At 41.9% G+C, this 22,027-nt stretch overlaps 1 protein-coding gene across 2 annotated transcripts in view; it reads left to right on the top strand.

The window, feature by feature from the left end:
- Positions 1–22,027, top strand: part of Astn2 (astrotactin 2) — a 968,023-nt gene that overhangs the window by 308,226 nt on the left and 637,770 nt on the right. For both annotated transcript variants that reach the window (XM_059254463.1, XM_059254462.1), the window contains exon 5: positions 6,226–6,333. In XM_059254463.1, coding sequence (XP_059110446.1) covers positions 6,226–6,333 — 108 coding nt within the window. The remainder of the gene's footprint in view (positions 1–6,225; positions 6,334–22,027) is intronic.

Below are 22,027 nucleotides of genomic sequence, written 5' to 3'. Positions count from 1 at the left end.
CCTGGAATGCAGTTCATGGTTTTCAGTTTCTTCACTAACACTGGTTTTATTGCATTATTTTCCGAAGACCAAACTAGCATTCTAACCTGATATCAATGGTTTTGATTTACATTTCCTCAATAACTAATAAAATTGAGCAAAATTTTCATGAGAACAGGAGTGTTGAATCGAACCACATCCAAGTTCAAAGCTGAGTTCTGCTCTCTATAATCTGTTGTGCAGATCTGAATGTTGATTTGTCTGTCACTAAAATTGGAAATTACCCTTACCTGTCAGACCTTTTGAGGTGCAGATGCATTTTCACATGTAAAGTGCCTTGCACAGCACTAGTTGTCCTGTGGTAACTGCCTAGGCTAACATCTTGGTGGCTCCATCACAGACCACCCAGAACAGAGAATTGGGAGCTTAAAGAGTAAAGTCAGAAGCCACTGGTTTTGGCAGACAGATGGCCTCTTCTGTTCTTTTTCCAGTCTCTAAGTGGAAATCCTAGAGCAGTCCTGAGTAATTAATGGCTCCACCTTAGAGCACTAAATCATCAATTTTATATCAAAACAGCAGCAATGGGAGCCCTTTACCACCCATGTGAGTCACCCCAAGTCAGTCTACAATTGGCATCTCACCTCTTCAGATTATATGGATACTCAGTGGCTATGGACCTTGGATAGCTGCCACCTTTCTGGGATGTCACAGTGGAAGAGTGGCTACCTGGCATCAGCTTTTCCTTTCCTTCTAATGCAGCCAAGTAAATATTAAGAAAGTGAGGTGCCCCCATTCTCAAGCTTTTGGTCTCAGTGCTAATTGTTCACGTGCAATGTAATACTTTGCCAAAGATGACCATCTGAGCTGGCAGTCAAACATGAATTCAGAGGAGTTAAGAACCTTGCCCAAGTTCACACAGCAAATGAGTGAGACATAGTCTTATAACTCATATCTGATGCCAATAACTTAATTTCCTTCTACTGATATATACAACCTCTCAAGGCTCCTGAATTAAACCAATGTGAAACCAGCTAGAACCAAGAGCATTAAGAGCAAGGGCTGTGGTTAATGTTGTGTAATGGACTCTCATCTTCATCTTCCTTTATGTAATTCACATACAAAAATTGCAACTTATGAGGCATGTGGCTTATTCATCTTTCTCCTGTGTCCAGTTCTTGGCCCAAATTATTCTCTGCCATAGTATTTGCTGTACAAGTGCCTCAAGAATTGTGCTTTCCAGTGTGGTGGGTACATGAAATATGTGTTCTTTATTTGGAAACATGCTGCAAACATGACATACAGACTCAGTTTTAAAGACTTATTATAAACAAATAAATAAAATATTTTGGTGTTAAGTTGCACTTGATTACATGTGGACATAATATGTTCATGTTTGTTGAAATGGATCATGAAAAATTAAGTCAATCCAATTATTTTTAACATTTTAGATTGTATTTACTTTTATTTTATACATATTCATGTTTGCTGAATGTAGGTCTGTGCACCATGAGTGTGCAGTTCCCACAGAGACCAGAAAAGGGCATTTGATCCCCTAGGAATGGAGTCACAGATGGTTGTGAGCCACATTGTGGGTGCTGGGAATTGAACCACATTCTTCTGGAAGAACAGCCAGTGCTCACAACCACTGAACCATCTCTCCAGCCCTTATTTTTACGTTTTAAATGTGCTTATTAGAATGCTTAGGTATATGTGGCTTACATTATACTTCTACCAGACAGACTGAAAAGCAAGCAACCATGCTGAACCTCAATTTCCACTCTGAAATTAAATCCCTTAATACTTACAGAAAGGGAAAAGTCAGAGGAAGTTTGAGGATGAATAGCAACTATCCTTCTTGGAAGTTCACAAGGCATGGTCTCTGTGTTCTGAGGCATATGGAAGGATGGATAAGTACAAATATCTTCCTAAGCTGATTAGACTTGTTAGGGGAGTTACTATTGCAAACCCCAGAGAAGAAGCTGGGAGATGTGGAAAACATCTTCTCATGCTAGGATGAAGGAAAAGACCTGCTAATCCACAGTGCTTAGCTTTTGGATTCCTTGCTCTCACACAGAAATCCACAAAATTAGCATGCACATATGCACATGCACACACATACACACTCCCAAACACACACCTTCTCCGTGGTATTCTAGTTATCACCCTGACTTTGGAGGGAGACAGATTCAACTGCAGCCCCAATTACCCACTTACTACCTTGCTTCACACTATTTATATAAAAAGGTTTTCTGATGCTGTCATTAGAATGGATGTGGCCATTAAATGAGGTATTTGTTTATATCTTATTGCAGACCAGCACAGAGCCTAATAGAATAGACTTTAGAACCACTTTTGAGACTGGAATTGTGGTTCTATTACTTATAAACTGTATGATCCTGTACATATCACATCACTTAATAGTCCTGTGCCTTCAAGTTCTCATCCATGTCAATGAGAATGAAAACAGTGTGTTGCCTCTTATGGCTCTCCTGGGGATAACATGAGCATGTGTTAAAGGCTTTGCCCAAAGTCCTGTAGATAAATAGCACTATGCTGGTGTAGTTTTTCTTATTACCATAGAATTGTCTAGTAACTTTTCTGTCACCCTCACTAGCATATCCCAGTAGGGAGGCAATTCTGTCTGAATAGTGTATACCATATAAATTCACTACAGTGAGAGCAGAGCAGATCATTTTTTTGCCAAAGGAAGAAATGTAAAATCAGGTAGGAAGGGAGGTAGAGTCATGGGTAGGAAGTGCAAGGAATAAGAGTTTCACTGGGTTGGCTAAAAATTAGGGCATGGTTCTAAGGGACAGGAGAGGGCCTGATACAGTCCTATAGCCCTGCGATACTCCCTTTTACTCTGCTGCCCATAATATGCCAGATAGTAGGAAGATGCTCCCCCTGGTCCTTGAAGTTGCTTTGTCAAATATCTTCATTTCTCTCTGGCTGAGAAATAAGTAGATGAAGAAAAGCCCTCCTTCTCTCCCACATACTTCTTCCTTTTTTTTGTTTCATCTTAATGACAATGGAGTATTTTGATGGTAACTTTTAAAGTCCTACTGGTCTTGTTGCTGTTCAGCTACTTCCAGAACTCCAAAGGATCCCTAGCAGCTCTTTCTCAAAACCTTTCTGTCTTTGGAAGGAGGTAAGGAATACTCATCACACAAGACCTGGCACCTTGATACTAAACTGTTTTCAAAGGTTCCCTCTGGAGATGTTTCAATGAGGCTATTTGTTAGAGTTACTATTGCTTCGATAAAACTCCATGACCACAAAGAAAGTTGGGGAGGAAAGGGTTTATTGGGCTTACACTTCCACACTGTAGTCCATCACTGAAGGAAGCCAGGACACAAACTCAAACAGGGCAGCAATCTGGAGGCAAGGGCTGATGCAGAAGCCATAAAGGAGTGTTGCTTACTGGCTTGCTCCTCATGGTTTGCTCAGCCTGTTTTCTTACAGAACCTAGGACCAGGGATGACATCACCCACAATGGGTTGGGCCCTCCCCTATCAATCAATAAGTAAGAAAACACCCTACAGGCTTGACTACAGCTCAGTCTTATGGAGTCTTACAGAGTTATTTTCCTAATTGAGGTTCCCTCCTCTCAAATGACATTAGCATGCATTATACAGATGTAAAACTATCCAGCACGGAGGCCAATTTGAATACTAGAGACCCCATATTCAGGACAAGAAGGCTAAGCACTGAAGACTCATTCTCTTAATTTTCAGCTACATCCCTAATTTAGGCAAGTAGCTTTGCCCCAGCATGTTCTTATGTCTTTGCTTTATTATAGTCTTCCTTAGGATTAACTGTCAACTTGACATAGCCTAGAATTACCTGAAAGGATCTTCTCAATTTTGTAATTGTCTTCCTCAGATTTGTTGTCTCTGGGTATGTGTGTACATGATTGTCTTTTGATTAACTGCTACTGGAGGGCTCAGCCCACTGTGCGTGGCACCATTCTCTAAGAAGATGGTCACAGACTGTATGAAGAATCTACCTGAGCCTGACCAAGACAGCAAGTGAGCCAGCAATTTGTAATTTCTCCATGGTTTCTGCTTCAAATTCCTTTTGGGGTTCCTGGCCCAACTTTCCTCAGTGATAGATTGTAACCTGTAAGGTGAAATAAATCCTTTCCTTCTCTGAATTGTCAAATTGTTTGATCACAGACTCGGAAATCAAGTTAGAATAATTATCTAGATTTTTAATTAAATTATCCCTCTTTAATGAGTATATCCCCCTGAGGATTTCATGCTGTCGTGTATACAAATCTGCCAGCAACATTGCTGGAATGAGTAAAAGTACAGCACCATGATGTGGGCATCGTGTCTGCAAGTGTAATGTCAGTGGAGTGAAAGCCATTGCAAATCCCTGCCCAAGGAAATTACAGAGGAAATCCTTTTGTGAATCGAATAACATTTTCCTGTAATCTATGCTTTTCTTTTCCTCAGGTGGAACTTTTGAGTGGGTAATGGGCTGCATGGTGTTTGATTCAAAAGATACAAAAGATTTATAAGGTAGAGTAGCCTCCCTCTTTCCTCATTCTGCAGTCACTTAATTTTCTAACCAGGAAAACTTCTTTTACCAGATTCTTCAGTCTCCCTGGAGGTAGTCTATTATTTTTACAACTGATGTACTATTTCTTAAAAACCCCTCTTTCCCCTGTCCACATCCCTGTCCTCACTATACTCTGGATCTCTGACCTCCTTGATTCCCCTCTAGGTATAAAATTTCTCAGTCGCTTAATCCACATCTTTCACTGTCTTATCTTTAAAAAAATTCTTAAAAATAGTACCAGGCATGACTCCTCATGCCTGTAATCCCAGCATTTGGGAGGCAGAGGAGGTGGATCAAACTTTAAGGCCAGAATGAGCTACATAGAAAGATATCATCTTAAAAACCTGACTCAACTCATTAACCCACTCACTCCTTAGCTCACTAACAAATAAAAACAAATAAGTAAGCAAATACAAAACTCAAAATCATAAAGATTAAGAATAATAACTCCTGAACTCCTCCATTCAGAGTCAAAGATTTTTCAGTATCTGGGTACTGTTCTTGCTAGTTCTTTTTCATTATTCTTTTCATAATCAATTATTTATGGCCTATTAATCATTGTCCTTCTCTCCTGCATGTTCCCCTGAATAGATCTCTGCAGTCTTTCTTACAGTAATCCCCCTTTCCCATCCACTCTGTACATGTTCCCATTTCATCTTGTACCTGTTCTTTCTTTTGGTCACAGCAATGCCTTCTACCTGCTCACTCAGCCTGGCACACATTCCAATACCTGGGTGCCCAGAGTATCCTTTCTGGTTCACACATATAATTAATTCATTTTCTTGCTCTGGGACCTTCTGTGACAGTTAAAGAAAAGGCCCCACCACACCACCCCCACCCACCTTGGTGGAACACTCAAGCCTCTCATAGTGTGGTATGAGCCCCTCATTTTTAGTCAGTCCTGGGTTTGATGTTGCCTGTATCTGCCCAACTCCCTGTCCTCAGGGATGCTTCGCAAGGCGGCTCCTGGAAACACCTTTTTCTAGTGCCAAAGCCCCATCTATCCTTCAAACCATGACTTAAATCTTCAATCCTCCATAAAGCTTTCCTGGGTCCTCCAAATTAAAATGAATTGCTCTTTCCCATATTCCTAGCATCTCGTTGTGTGGAAAACATAAGCCATGAATTAAGTTTAAGGCTCCTAAGGATCCCATTTGTCCCCCTGACTAGCATATGATACCCTGGCTGGTAAGGGCCGAATGGCATTTATCTTTGTGTCTCTGTGTCAGGCTTTGAGCCTGGAATATCCTAAGTCCTTGTTTGAAACATATGTAAAATTAAGCTGTCTGGAGAATTTTTCTAAGAGTTAAGATCATCATATATATAAATAGTAATTTGCCATTATTTAGTACACACTGTGGACCTCTTTTGTTACCTGTCATATTTCTTTCTCATCTTCAAAGCAAATCCGTTAAGAGGTTAAGAGTTACTTCTCTTGTTTTAGAAATAGCTCAGAGCTCAGAAAGGTGAGATGGTACCTCAAGGTCATATACCTTGGAAGCTGCTGAACCATGATTAGAACCCAGATCTTCCTCACTGCCGATTAATCATGCCAACTCCTGGATCACCAAGGATCAGCAGTGAGAAGCCTGAGGATGGTGCTGTAGGTCTTCAGGATGACTGAGGGTTTAACAAGCTTCTGGAGTCCTCCAGAGCTTACTGATTGATGGTGCTTCTCTGCAGGGGGAATCAGCTTTGGGAGAACCAAGGGGACATCGGGCTCAGAAGCGGATGATGAAACACAGCTGACATTCTACACAGAGCAGTACCGCAGTCGCCGCCGCAGCAAAGGTAATCGAGGCCTTGGGAAGGTTCCAGAACCGCCATGTGTATTTACAAAGTTCAGGGAACAGATTTCATGATAAATTCGAAATGTAAATCTGTTTCAACACATTGTGCACTGAACTCAGCGTCCCCAGGCCTGATCACACTGTTGACCTTCAATCCTGCCTTTTCTTTTCCATTTCTCATTTATTCCCTGTCCTACATCGTTCCCCAAAATAATTAGAGACAATTTCCCCTAAATGTATGCATATTGAAATTTAAATATATAAAAAAATACAATCACGTTGAAAGGAAATTGGTGCTAAAAATAAATCATATTTATGTGAGGATGTGTGGAGGGTAATCCATACTATGGATATCGGGGCAGTTCTTAGCATGAACTATCAATTTAATTTCCAAATTCTTAGCAGCAAAAGTGTAAAGGGAGTATTCTCAAGTGTAAATATATAGGTTCTATGGGATAGAATTTAACATTTGTCCATGATAGCTTGTTTCCCTAGATCTGAAAGTTCTGTGGTTGGCCCCTGTCAACAAGGCATTCATTGTGTGACCTACTAAAGAGTGTCTTCAACATTTATTCATCACAATGACAAACGATATAAGGGATATGAAAATGCTGGAACAAGAATCATTACAGGCCTGCACCTGCAGCTGAAGTCCATAGTTCTCTCATGATTCAGTGGTGTATATAAGAAAACAGCATATTTCAGGAGGACATATATAAAAGCAATTCCTCATCTCTGAGTATTACCCAAGGCTAGAAAATTAGCAAATGTGAAGTAGTTTTTGGAGAAGAGATCCTGCAGTGTAATCATGTATTAAACACCAAGGATTGGTACAGATTGACAGGCTTTGATCACTTAATGAAAGGAGAGTCCTATATTACAGGCGAAGGCATGCCTGTCACCTTGTATTGACTGTCATTATGAGAACTATAGTTAATCACAAATATTGGTGGGTTATAGATACACGTCAGAATTTCTACCATCCACCACGTTTGTACAGAAAGAAGCTGAAGAGTTGCCTGGGGCATGAACATGTGTTCACGATGGACATTTCATAGTAATGGCATGAATCACATACCTTTGGGCACATTTTGCCCTTAGGCAAGATATTTACATTCCTTCATCTGTAGAATGGGCCTTGTAATGGCTGCAGCTGCCATTTGGAGATGGCTATTGATTTTTAGCACATTATATAAAAAGTCATCACAGTGCAAGGGGAAAATCGAGGTAGACATTATTAATGTGACTTCAATTCTCATTTCTTCGATCCTAGTCTTCCTACCCTTGGTACCAGCCATGAAAAAGGGCTCCATATGGGAAGTACTTTCATTGACACTTCCCCTAGGGTAAATTTTCAGCCTCTACAACCCTTAAAATAATAGATCCTGCTTCTCAGTCCATCCCACATTGTAGCACTGCGATGCTATTGCACTGAAGATTTAGAAGTTGGTGATCAATGATTCTTAACTTGTCTTCTCCCTCCTCCAATCCCATAGACAAAATTAGAACCAGGGAATGGTGGGTCTCCTCAGAAGGACTGGGCTATTTACAGCTAATTGGAAAAACATCCATCACTGAGCATGCACCCTATAAATTGGAGTTAAACTTAAAAAAGAAAAGCAAAGGCAAGCAACAGGACTTGAGATGAATGATTTGGCTCAGTGCCCCCAGATACTCCAGAAGGCCTGATTGTGTTCTCAGGATAGTGAGGGTAACAGGGCTGTAGCATCTTCTTCCTCCTTCCCTAGCCCTGCTTGCTAAACCAGTGCCAAAGCCACTGGCTTCATCTCTCCTACTTATCTCCCATTAATATTAATCTTCTTCCTCCACTTCTAGGTCCTGGAACATATTTCTCTTCCTTTGCAAGATCCCATATTTACTCGATTATCTTCGCATTTCTTTTATCTCTTTTTTCTCTTATTCCTCTGTCCCTTCCATCTTTTATTTTATTCTCTTCTCATCTTCCCTTCTTTCCCCCTCTTCTTCCTTTTCTACTCATTATTCAGGCATTTCCTAGTGAATCTTTCCTTCTCTTCTCCCCTCCTTGCTACATACCACAAACAGTTCTACAAGCCGCAACCACATGGGGACAAAACCAAGTGCAAGTTTCAAAATCCTTGTCCATGTGGAGGTTGTACTATATAATAACATGAAGCTATTCACTGATGAAAATCAGCAAGGAAAAAAGACATAGTGAGAAACAGAATCAAATGAGGCAAGAAATTCATATTAGACCCCAGAGCATACTTCCCTCCCTTTGTGCTGGATCACCAGCCAGTGACACTGGTCTTGACATTGCATTTTTGATAATGCACTTGACTTTGTTGAGGCTGTCAGTCTTCCTGCTATTCCTGAGGCTGCTACTACTAATCTTTCATTGAAGACATAATGTTGGCCAGGGCATGGCAAAGCCTCTGTTCCAACCCAGAGAGCTTAGCATCAAATGTCCAGTTCTTCAGATGCGACTGTTATGCATGCAAGGGCTGTGGCCCCTCTTTGCTCTTCATATACTAAGTAAAGGAGGTGATGAGTCTTCAGCACTCAACACATTATAGTGGAAAATACATGCTGTAAAAGTGAACCAAGCAAGTTCCAAGAGTCCTCAGGGCTGCCAGAACAACAGAATACGGTATTAAGAATATGGATTCTGATACTAGGCTACCTGAGTTCAAATTCTATCCCTGATACTTACTAGTATCATATTAAACTTGTAACTTGGACATCACTGTGCATTAATTCCCTGAACTACACAATGAGGTTATAAGAGAGTACTATAGATTAGAATTGATTAATAATCTGTAAAGAATTTAGGCAGATACAAGGGTGGATTAAAGACATTGAAACAGAGCTAGACAACTGAGGAAGGACCTCTGGATTGAGTGTGTCTAGGGAGAAGGGAATCTCACTTCTCTTCCAGGTTAAGTCATTATTTGACATTAGTTAAGATCCAGTTCCCCAGGCTTCTATTCTCTGAAACATGGAACCCTAGCAGGGAGAGCAGGACCTGGGCAAATCCAGGGTTGGAGCTCCCTTCTCTCTTTTCTATGCATTGGTGCGAATCCCTCTTCACTGAATGTGCTTGCTTTAGGCTCTGTCATTGTGAATCTTTGGCCCAAGGCCTTTCTATTCATTGTTTCTCAAGGGTGTGTGCCACAGACACAGGGATGGCTTCAGCCATCTGGGCGGACTATGCTTCTAACCTTCCTCTTCCCCACCATCCCCGCACTCCCTCCATCTCTGTGGCTGTGATCCAAGCTCCTCCTCAGCAAATGCAGTGAGTCAGAAGTTCCCTGTGGTCTTCCCAGCATGTGTGAGCCAGTCAGGCTTGGAAGCAAAAGCTGCAGTATAAGGAAGTCAAGGAGAAACAGATAAAAATACCAGGAAAGGCAAATCCCTGTGCTGTAAGAAACAGCTCTCTCGTAGCATTTGGGATTCCATATTAACTCACTGTGCCCTCTTCATATTCATCTAAAAATAAGATATGTGCTCTTTTCCCGAATCAAGAAGCACGTGGCACTCGACTACTGCCATCTTTGAAGTGCCCAGGAAGAAAAAATGTGAGATTTCTGGGGCTATTTGAGGACAACAGGACCAGTGGGGTTCAACGGTTGCCACTGCTTTCCTGTGTGACCTTGAACGAGTTGTTTCCCATATTTGAGCCTCATTTCCTCAGGCACTAAGAGGAGGTTTACCAGGACTATTTAAGCACTCAGTCTACACTGGTTTACACTGGCTAAGTTCTTCCAAGGGGCCTAGCACTGGGCTGTCGTGCTATTGACAAAGATGATGGAAGATGAGAAAGCAAAGTGTAGCCAGTCTGAACATTTTTGTTATCCTAACTTTGAATGAAGAATGAGATGGAAAAAGGGTAGGGGCTTCCGTTTTTAATGTTCAGGCTGAAAAGTTACCTAGACATCAGACATGTCTTTACCTCTTCTCATCTGCTGACTATGAGCCTACACTATCAACATTCTCATCTCTGAAATGAGAGAATAATCTGACAATTAGCCTCATAAGTTAAGTGAGATAATGGTGATGTCTTTTACATTCTCCATTCTCTTCTCTTCTGTTGTGGTCTGGTATGGTGATATTTTATTTGTATTAAAATGTTATTTGTATGTTAGTAAATAAAGTTGCCCCGGGGGTCAGAGCTATTAGCAAGCCATAGGAAAGCAGGGCAGTGATGGCGTACGCTTGTGATCTCAGCACTTGGTAGGCAGAGCTAGGTAAGTCTCTGTGTGTTCAGGGATGCAGCCAGTATTAGATACACATGCCTTTAATTTCAATACCAATCATAGAAAACCTGGAGGCCTGTACAGACAGGCCCTGACGAGGCGGTCATGTGGTTGGGTTTACAAACAATGAGAAGGCAGAACAGGAACTCTATATAAAGACTTTAACAGAGGAGTAGCTCTGGTTCAGAGAGGTAGGACCACCACAGGAGGAAGGGTAAGGTTTTAACTCTTAGCTCTGACCTCTTGGCTTTCTTCTTTGCATTGCTTCTGTGTTTCTTATTTAATAAGAAGGTTGGTTACATCTACAGTCTGGGATACCTGCCTCCTCTCATCCTCTGGTCTTGACCCCAGAGTGGTCACATATCAAATATCCTGCGTATCAGATATTTACATTATGATTCATAACAGTAGCACAATTACAGTTGTGAAGTAGCAGTGAAACAATTTTATGGTGGTGGGGGGTCACCACAACATGAGGAACTGTATTAAAGGGCCACAGCATTAGGAAGGTTGTGAACTAGTGGTTTAGAATCTGCCAAAAGCTTCCCCGTGAAGGTCTTTCTCCATACAGTGCAACCCATCCCCTATCCTGTATCCAGAGTAATCATTCTAAAAATGTAAATGAGAAGTGTGTTGCTTATTTGGAAGATGCCAAAGCTTTCCTGTTGCATTTAGGACTTTACACAATAGGTTACTAACCCATCTCCAAACCAAAGCAGTGGTTTTGGTATTGTTTCCACAGCGTTCCAAGGGCTTCTTGCTCTATTGTCCTAGGAAATATCTTCCTAGCATTCCTGCCTCTGGCTTGCTTTCATGTGCAGACACAGACAGAGACAGAGACAGACAGGCAGACAGACAGACAGACAGACACACACACACACACACACACACACACACACACACACACACGCTCTCCTGTAATGCTCTCTTCTGCTCTGCTCTGACTGGTGTCACTCACTCTGATATCTGCACTTAAATGACATCTTCTACATAGCTCTTCTACACCACAGAGAATTTCCATGTTTTACTCTTTAGCAGATCTTGTCAACTTCCCACTTTATAGACTCTATACCATAGTATTTGGACATTTATTTAGGAATTTCAAGGTAAGTTTATGTTCTCCATAGAACTGGAGACTTCATGATGATAAGAAGACCATGTCCAATTGCCTCCCCCAGAACCAAATGCAGGCATGGGTCACAGTAGATACTGATGGCAATTTTGAATAAATGAGTAATGAGAAAAAAAATGAATGAAAGAAATGACACAGTGATAGGAGTGATTATGAAGGCACAAGGTGGCTGCTACTTTCTTGTATGCCTCTCTTCATTATACTCCATTCCTATTTCTGACAAGTGGGTATCCTCTTCCCTTTCCTTCTCCTTCCTGCTCCTGGTGAGTGAAAATGAGGCCCTGGCCCTTTATATTTCTCTACTTCAGTTCACCAGAGAAAGTCATGCCTAAGATTGGTGGGAGCACCAAGTATTAATGTGGAAAGATGGACTCTTTAAACTTGTGTTCTTCGTACAAGGTTAGAATATGAGCCATTCTTGGTGGATGTACTGAGACCTGAGACCTTGCATTAGAACATTATACACCTGAGGCTGATGTCTGAGGGAGGAACAAGGAATGAGAGAAGAGGGAATATTTACAACACTTCTGACAGGTACACAGTTCTCTCTGTTAACATTTCTCATTAGAGACATAGAATTGGTGTTCAATTCTGCCAGACCTGACTATAAGCTTGGATATCAAGTCATCTCTCTGGTCTGGGTGAGACTAACTTCTGGACACTTCCCTTTGTATAAAGTCAAGCTATTAAGATGTCCTTCACACATCAAGCAAGTCCATGAAGAGAAAGCATCCAAAGGTGCTTAATGATGTATTTTTCTTTCTGTGTTTTTCCATTCACTTAAATCATCATTCTCTGTTCCAAACTAAATCAACAACTACAACAACAACAACAACAACAACAACAACAACAACAACATCTCACTTTTACCAATTGCATCTATGGAAAAAAGAGATTTGTGGGATGCAATCCAAGCTATTTGTAAGACTGTTGTGGAAGGACAAATTATTGTCCCAGTAGACTTCATTACAAGATAGGAAAGTGTAGCTATCACATGGTAGATGAAGAAATGCCAAGAGTAACAGAGGTGTGTGTGTGTGTGTGTGTGTGTGTGTGTGTGTGTGTGTTAGCATTTCCTAAATATATGATCAGCAATACTTTTTTTGGTAAATGGCCAGTAAGTAAGCATGTTCAGCACTGCAGGCTCTACATTCTGTTAGAACTACTCAACTTCACCGTCATTCTATGAAGAGACTCATGGACAGCATATAAATGAACATGTGTAAATAAATGTGTTTCAGTAAAGCTTTATTTTCCATAGTATGCTGATCCAAATTTATCCATAGGCCATAGTTAGTTGACTTCTGCCCTAAACCTACATCTAACAAGTAGCCTGACCTGAACATCTAGTCCAGAAAGCAGTTTGGAAATTTCTCAGTGCTTGGTGAAATGAATCGACCTCATATTATATGACTATGCTGTCTAAAGAGTCTGTTTGACAAGCAAACAATGCCATGTTTTGTCAAATAAATATCCATCTGAGATAACAGTTGTTTGAGGCTTGCCATTGTCATGGTAGTCCACAGAATTAGCTAATGATGGCGTTGAAATGATAGGCTGATACTGGACAGGATTTTATCTTATTAGCTGGAAATACTTCTGCATGCAGCATGGAATGCTGGACTTGGAGTCAGATGTGCACCGAAGTCTGTACCTCACCAGTACCAGTTTAGTGACTTGTAGGAAGCCTATATCCTTGCAAGGCCTCCATTTTCCTGTTAATCATTCAGGGATATTGATACCATGCCATCAAGTCTGAATCTCATGCTCAATCTAGTAACATTGGTTACTCACAAATGCAGGTGAAACATGGAGCTGGGCCATCTGGGAAACGGAGCCTGAGCCCCACCGTCAGAGTTGGTATAACCTCCAGGGAACTGAGTTGCAGCTCACACAGGAAGTGATGCTGATCAGAATAAGCTAGCATATAATTGAAGGTCCAAATGAAAAGTGCAGATGGCGAGTCCAGCCCCAGGCACAGTGCTGATCAGGAGACACAATGGTTCTGTCTGAGCTGCTGAATTGTTTCAGCTATGGAAGTACCCAAAATGGGACTCCCAGTTCACCTCTCCGCTGTGGCTGAGTGGTCTTAAGTCGATCCCTCTCCTTCCTTGGACCATGCTCATATGCTAGTTGTTCAGTTACTTCTAGGGATCTGGTCTTTCTGATTCGCCATCTGATGCCCATTACTAAGTGCTGCTGATGAGTTTAGCAGAGAGAACCAGAGCATAAATGAGTCAGTTTGGCTTTATTTTTTTCTTACTTTTAGTTGCTTGTTTTAATTTGGTAACTTTAAAAAAAAACATTTATTTGTTTTATTTTTATGTATGAATATTTGCCTGCATGTATGTACGTATGTACACTACATGAGTGGCTGGTGCCTGCATAGGTCAAAAGAGGATATCAGATCCCTTAAAACTGGAGTTAAAGGTGGTTGTGAACCACTATATGAATGCTAGGGACTGAACCCAGGTCCTCTGCAAGAACAACAAATGTTCCTAACTAATGAGCTGTATCCCCAGCCCCAGAATCTGGAGATTCTTAAACTGGGATTTTCTCTTGCTAAGAACTTTTGAATTGTAAGCAAAGCCTTATGTGGTGATGAATGGCCTTATGTGATGATGAATGGCCTTATGTGATGATGAATGGATATATGAATTTTCCTTATGATCCCGTACAGCAAACACTTCAATGTACATGTCCATGAACACAAACACACACATATGTGCACAATTCATGAAAGTATTTCATTGTACACAAACAAGGACTAAAGTTTAGAGGAGGAAAGCGTTTCCCGGAGGTTAAAAATACCAATCTTAAATGACAAAAGCAAATGAGATGAAATGCTAATAGGTAGAGCTCGGCAATGACATATGGATGCTCTTAACTTTTCTAATCCTTGCAACAGTCTGTAAGTTTGAAATTATTTCTAGACAAAACACTCATTTGCTTTTAGGATGTGCCTAGACTTCAGAATTAGCAGGTGCAGGATTCAATTTTTGCTCTGCCAGATTGGAGCTGCGTTGCCCTTTCCTTCTGTGATCGGAGCCATTCACGGTTAAAGGAGAGCAAGTCCAGTAGCTGTGTTTCTGATCTCCCTTAGGCTCTTGTGAGGATTCAATGTGCAAAGGGGGTTCTCCTCAAGTGAGGCCGTTGTATGCCCAGTTCAGCAACAGGTAGCTCAGCATGCCATGTCAGTACTTGAGCCTCGTGCCACTCATGGTCACTTTCCAGTGCCCTGGCCCAGAAATTGAGCTTGTTTCTAGAAGAGAAAAAAGCAGACATTTTCAGTGTGATGATGAATTCGGTTGTCCTGGCCTCCTAGGAACATTGTAGCACTGCTTTAACTTTCACTGTCCTCTGCCTTTTGTCTAAAGATAGCTTTTCCTACAAACACAGCCCTCTGCACGCTGGCAGCTGCACTCACAGGACCTGCTACTCAGGAAAAGTAAACACTGCAGACACATTGATCCGTACTTAATCAGCCTCAGAAGAATTTGTAGCCAGAATGACCTGAGAAGGATGGCAAGGCTTTATAGGGCAGGCATAATGTCAGCGGGGTGGGACCTCTGAGCCTGCACAGCAGATCCACACTGAGAAAAACATGACCTGGAGGCTCTAGACAGTCAGCTGGGGTTCCACAGGTGAAGGCAACAGCATCTTCATGGGGTGCCTGTATCTAACTCTCCTAGAGCGTAGAGGCAATTACAGGGAAGCACACACTGTCAGCACTAGGTGAGAACTGGTGTTAGAGTGAGGCTCCCAGGAAGGAAGGGAGATAGGGAGGGTATAGCCAACTGAGATATGACGTGGTTTCTGGAAGTCCTAAGCCTTGTCTGCTCCTCCTGGATATCATTTCATTTAGTTACTCAAGTCACAGCCTCAGTTTCCCATCCATCAAACACCCAAATAGAACTTGATGCTCCCAAAGTCTGCAGGTGTGCTGTTCTGAGAGTTCATGGCAGAAATGGGAAAGAAGGAAGGAAGAACAAGGAAAGGAACAGATGAAACCGTACTGGATTTATTGAGATTTCCTTGTGTCAGTCTATTTCTTTTTAATAAATTGTCTCATGTACGTCACAGTAATGTCATTTTACAGGAGAGAAAATAGAATCTTAAGAAAGTTCATGTATGTGATATTGCCATGAGGTAAGGGGAACATGATGGTGAACAAGTATGGCCAGGCCATTCCATAGATGAATGAAATAAGTCAAGTAAAGTGCATAGCACACTGTCGGGGATATAGGTCAGTTAGTAGACTGCTTGCCTAGCATGCAGGAGGCCCTGCATTCTATTCTCAGCAGCATATAAACCGGCTATAGTAGCACACACCTCTCTCTAATCTTGGGATTTAGGGGTTGGAGGTTTGAAAAGCAGAACTTTTCTTTTTAATTTAAAACGTACGTTCATTTTTTTTTAGCATTTCATCTAAAAGTACTATATTTACATCATTTGTACTCTTTCCTTTTCCCCAAAACTTTTCCTGTGTTTATATACTCGTCTCAAATTTGTGATCTCTTCTTCAATTGCTATCACACATGCAAGTGTGTGTGTGTGTGTGTGTGTGTGTGTGTGTGTGTGTGTGTGTACGTGCACCCTATGAGTCCATTTAATGGTGTTTGTAAGTACATGTTTATAGGTACTAGGAACTGGATAAACTATCAAGTAGCTTGTGTCTGGAGAAAATTGTTTCTTCCTCTTCCTATTGATTGCATATGTCTGGGACCTTGCGAAATTAAGCTCATCCACACTGCCGTGTCAACTGAAATTGCAATTATGAAGGCCTGTTTCATCAGCTGCACTGTTGAGATGTCATGTTTGTAGCTTCCCCGACCTATCTGGAGCACACTGTCTTTATTCCCCAGCTCTTACAACCTGTTTGCTCCCCTTCTGCCATGGCCCTAGAGCCTTAGATGTGAGACTTATGTTTGTAGACATATTAATAGGAACCAGGCACCCAGGGTCTTCAAGATCATCCTCAGCTAAATGTCATGTCAGTCTCAAATAAAACTGTCTCAAAATAAAATACCTATTAAAGTGCCCGGCCCAGGTCTATGCCCTCAGGAAAGGAGAAGAGGATCTGCACGTTTATGCTGCTGCAGGAAACTCACAAAATCTGACATTATTACTGATGCCATTGAGAATTTCCTACTGCCATCTCTGTAACCCCTTTGATAGTGAGGTAACCCCAACAGGGGACAGGAACCAGGAATAAGCAGCATAAAATCCAGATCCAGCTAGCATTAAGAAGTAAGTGTGGTGGTATTGTGTTCCCCAAAATATTGTGTACCTTAATAAACTTATCTGGGGTCAGAGAACAGAAAAGCCACAAGATACTTAGGCTAGAAAATGTTAGCACACGCCTTTAATCCTAGCATTCCAGAGACAGAAATCCCTCTGGATCTCTGTGAGTTCAAGGCCGCATTGGAAACAGCCAGGCATGGTGACTCACGCCTTTAATCGCAGAAAGCAGCCTTTAATCCCAGAGAGTGGTGGTAGAAGGCAGAAAGGTTTATAAGGCATGAGGACCAGAAACTGGAAGCATTTGGCTGGTTAAGCAGTCAGGCTTCTAGCAGCAGTTCAGCTGAGAGCCATTGGGATGAGGACGCAGAAGCTTCCAGTCTGAGGAAACAAGATCAGCTGAGAAGTTGGCCAGGTGAGGTTAGCTGTGGCTTGTTCTATCTCTCTGACCTTCCAGCATTCACCCCAATAACTGGCCTCAGGTTTGATTTTATTAATAAGAACTTTTAAGATTCATGCTACAGGTAAGTTTCCTATGAATGACGAACACAGCATAGTTGGACCAAATCCTCAGGGCACAGCCAACAGTGTGGGTCCTTGTCCATGATCTGGTAGGAAAAAGCATGTCAAGAGGAACTTCTCATGCTATGCCAGAGGCAGCTGAGCCCAGTCTCTGGGAGACGAATGTATGTATTTACATCAGAGAAAGTGTTAATTTTTCATTTCTGAACAACTTTTACAATAAGATGAAATAAAAACCTGTGGTGGTTTGAATGAGAACCCACCCCCCTATAGGCTCATATATTTGAATACTTGTTTCCCAGTTGATGGAACTGTTTAGGAAGGATTTGGAGGCATGACCTTGTTGGTAGAGGTATGTCACTGAGTTTCAAAAGCTCAAACCATTCCCATTTGTCTTTATCTTCCTCATACCTGTGTACCAATATTTAAGCTCTCATTTAATGCTCCAGAACCATGGCTAGTTGCCTGCTGCCATGCTCCCCACCATGGTGGTCACAGACTAACACTCCAAAACTCTAAACCCCCAAAATAAAGAATTTCTTCTCTAAGTTGCTTTGATCATGGTATCTTATCACAGCAATAGAAAAGTATTGAAAACAAAACTTACTTATAAATACTTGTTATCAGGTATACCCTTGAAATAAGGAGCTTTCTTGCTAAGGGGTTTGTAGAAATTATGCTAGAGTTCATCAAGTGAATCTTTTTCCTTCCTATTTACTTGCAGAGAAATCACTTCAGGATGGAGAGGGGTAAAAGTACAGCACTTTATCCCATATAACCTTGTATTTTAGTAGCAGCCTTTGCCTAGAATGTCTTTTTTACTTCTTATTGCATACTATGTTTTTTTTTTCTTCATTTTCTTCCCTCCCCACTTTCACATTTGCCTCAGTCATGCTGCTAGGCATGTAGCAATTGAAGACGGCAGAAAAGATCTTTCAAATTACAACTCAATCAGCAGCATCTACCCCCAACCCCTGGTCAGTTGATAAACAGGCTATTAGACAGAGTACCACACAAGCTCTGGAGTCTTAGATGTCAGACAGAGTGGCACTTCCCAGACACAGACAGAAGGCCAGCTGAAGAAGCTGGATGGTTGGAACTTGGTTAACAAGTTGGACATACGCTGCTCACTGCAGTTCTAGAACCTGCCCCAGGTTAGAGGCAAGTAACTGGGGAGGTGCTCTTGGTTGTGTAAGGGCCTTTCCACATAGTGTAGTCCCCTAACCTCAGTGAGCCTCAGGGTCAGTTAGAAAGTTTTAAAGAACTACCAGGTTCATAGATCTACCTAAGATCCATGGCAAGGGCACACCTGAGTAAGAAGTCTCCGCATTGGTATAAAAGCCATCCTAGATTCTAATTTCCAACCAAGGTTAAAAGCTACCACTCCATAGCTTTTGCAACTCAGTCCGCAGCGCTCTTTTGTTCTTTCTCTGGCCTTTGGCCTCCTTGTCAACGATATCTTCTTCTTCCCAAGCCAAAAACTTGAGCAATTAAAAGAGGAGCACTGAAGCAGCCATTTATTGAGTGTCACTATGGTTCAGAGCCACTGCATAGCCACTTAACTTCCTAGGTCATCAACAGTATTCCTTGTCTCCATATTTAGAGGAACAAAACTACACCCAGACAGAGTAACCTCATGAAGGTCACAAAATCAATGATTGCAGGACCCAGACTTGAATTACATTCATTTTATTTAGCTAAAATAAAATAAAATAAGATACAATCATTGCCTATAGCACCTCAGATTGTTCCCCATGAGAATGCTGTAGACGGCAGTTCCCTCCCTCCTACCATAAGTCCTGTTGAGAGGTGATGTTTTCCTGATGCACAGTACATTGATACCTTACTTTAAGCAGCTGCCACAGCCTTTCTAGAAAGATTTTCATTTCCTTTTTGGGAGAGGAGTCTAGGAATTTGGACTCCTTTTACTGAAAGAAAGAACAATAACATAGAAAACCTAGCTTTGGTCTACTCCTGGAGTTGGCCCTATTTAACAAGACAAAGGATGGAAAATTACAGATTCAGAAATTATTATGGGCTTAGAAAGAGCCCCTCTGATGTCTTTCTTTTCTCCATTCCCTCAAGCCTAAGAGGAAATAAGCATTGGCTTTCTATCGTTTAAAGGTTCCTTGCAGATTTCCTCTGCACATACCTGCAGAAAAATCATGCAGTCTAGGCAAATGAGAGTTCCTTGAAAGCAGGCAGAGAGGCGGCCAACTTCAAACACTCCCTTCCAGGGCCTGCAGGTCTGTGAAATAGTGTTTAACTGTTCTCCTTTCTCTGGCTCCTTTGTGATGCCAACCAGCACAGTACCTGACAGCCCTGCATGCAAGGGAGGGAGATGGCTGTCAGGAATCAAATGGGAGACCAAAGGCGATAAAGCAAACATGTCGTTTTTAGTTGCTTACACTAGCAGGAAGGAATAATCAGTCTCTCTCTCTCTCTCTCACGTCCTTGTTTTTCAACTAAACTCAGCAGGGTTTTCCCTCCCTTTCCTTAGAATGAGAGACCATGATACTCTACTTCCAGTTCTAAGGGAGCACAGTCGGCCATCCTTGTTCTTCTCCCCTGTCCTACATGATAGACGGGATTCCCTTACCCCTATAAAATTCTCCAGATGAAGAAGCCAGCTGTAGGCTTGGAGCACCCACTGTGTGAGCAGAGCTACAAGTGATGCTTGTTTACATGTGCTGACTCTTAATTTGGGTGATTTTCTTTTCCAGGCCTTAATTCACTCCTCTCCATAATGAAGTAGTGGGTGCTGGAAGATGGCTGTTGGTACATGCTTGCCATGCAGCATGGATAGAGGAGAGATGCCCCATTACCCATCAATGCCTGAGGCAGGTGGAAGAGCTGGCCCTGAGATCATAAGAGCAAGAGACCTAGCCCTGCCCCTCATCTGCTGCAGCACTCAGGAGAGTGGCCCCTATGCGACACCTGGGCAACACAGTAGAGCTGGCCAGCACAGGTCCTGAAGGTATAGATGTGGGAGATCTGACCCTGAGGACATGAAAGGAGAACTGGCCCCTCTGCTTGCTCATCACTCCAAAGGGTAAACTCTCCAAGGCAATGCAGGAGAGCTCACCCTGGTTGGGGAGGACTAGGGAGAGCTGCCATGCTTACCAACTCTGCAACTAACCAGGCCCAGAACCAGGGTTATGGGTTGGTGCACCCCAATATCCACCCCATCTATGATCTGCTGGAGCACATGAAGGGACTGCTCCTGCAGACCCAAAGCTTCTGGATTTCCACAACACAGGGCAACAGCAGGATAACCAAGAGGAGTTCCAGTGAGGACCCAGCATCAATAGTGTAGCAGAAACTAGAGGCTTTGAACAAGACCAATGGCTCTTTGTAATGAACACTTAGAAGTAAGGATATATAGACAAAAGTGTTTGTTGTGTGACTCACTATGTTACACTACAGATTCTATGATGTGATTCTCCCCCTACTTTTTTTCTTTTCTGTTTTTTTTCTCTTAAATTTTATCTGGGGAGGGGGGCACTTCAAGGGCAGAGGGCAGATACACAGGGACAGGAAATGAATGGGATCAAGATGCATGATGTGAAAGATACAATAAATAAAAAGAAAGTTTAAAAAATGCTTGCCATGTAAACATGAGGTTCTGAGTTTTATCCCTGGCACCAAGTAAAATGAAGGATACAGTGGGGTTTACTTGTAATTCCAACACTGGGGGCATGGGACAGAGGCTGGGAAATTCCTGGGTCTTGTTGGCCTGCCAATGTTGCTGAATCTGAGCACCCCAGATTCAATATGATACCCCATCTCAGAAATAAGGTGGAGGGTGTTGGTGGAAGACACCCCATGTTAATCCCTGACCATCACATGACATATGAGTATGCTTCTGCACACACACATGCAAACACACATATAAATAGAGGTGATAATTCCATCATACCATGAATGTTATGGCAATTAAATGTTATCAGGAGTTATTAAAGGTATGGGAAGCAAGACAGTAAGAAAAAGGCAAGTGAAGGTAAATTGAGCTGGAATCAGAAAATACTTGCATGACAAATTCAATCATTCATTCAGTTAGCTAATGTGATCTCTGAATCTACTTCTATTAAGACCTCAAGTACTGATAGTGGGAAATTGACCAACAATATGGTTGTCTTAGGACCGTTTGTAGTCATGCCAAGACAAAAGGAGAAGAGAGAGAAAGAGTATTTTACAAGTAAATACACAAATGGGTATTTAATTCTAAGCCATGAGAAATGCCTTTGACAAAAAAAGTAAAATTAGCATAATCAAGAGAAAGCCAGGAACTATATCATTGAAGAACCAATATTACTGATACATACACCCAAAGAAGGACTGGAAAGTGACCCACTATTAGACAGATCCATGTCCATGTCAGTAAGAAAGGCCTGGGACTTTAGCCACTATTCAGTGGGGATTCTGGGGAACAATGAAGCTGAGGAATCCATTATCTTGTTTCTATTTTACAAGGTCAAAATTTCTATAGTAGAAGAAGACCTAGAGGGGAGAGAAAAGAGATTGGGGGCAGGGAGACCAGGTGGAAGGAGAAATTCTGAGTGAGC

Source organism: Peromyscus eremicus, chromosome 2 (assembly GCF_949786415.1).
Source record: "Peromyscus eremicus chromosome 2, PerEre_H2_v1, whole genome shotgun sequence".
NCBI classification, from domain to species: Eukaryota; Metazoa; Chordata; class Mammalia; order Rodentia; family Cricetidae; genus Peromyscus; species Peromyscus eremicus.
The sequence above is the reverse complement of the archived record's forward strand: the minus strand, read 5'-3'. Positions and strand labels throughout refer to the sequence as shown.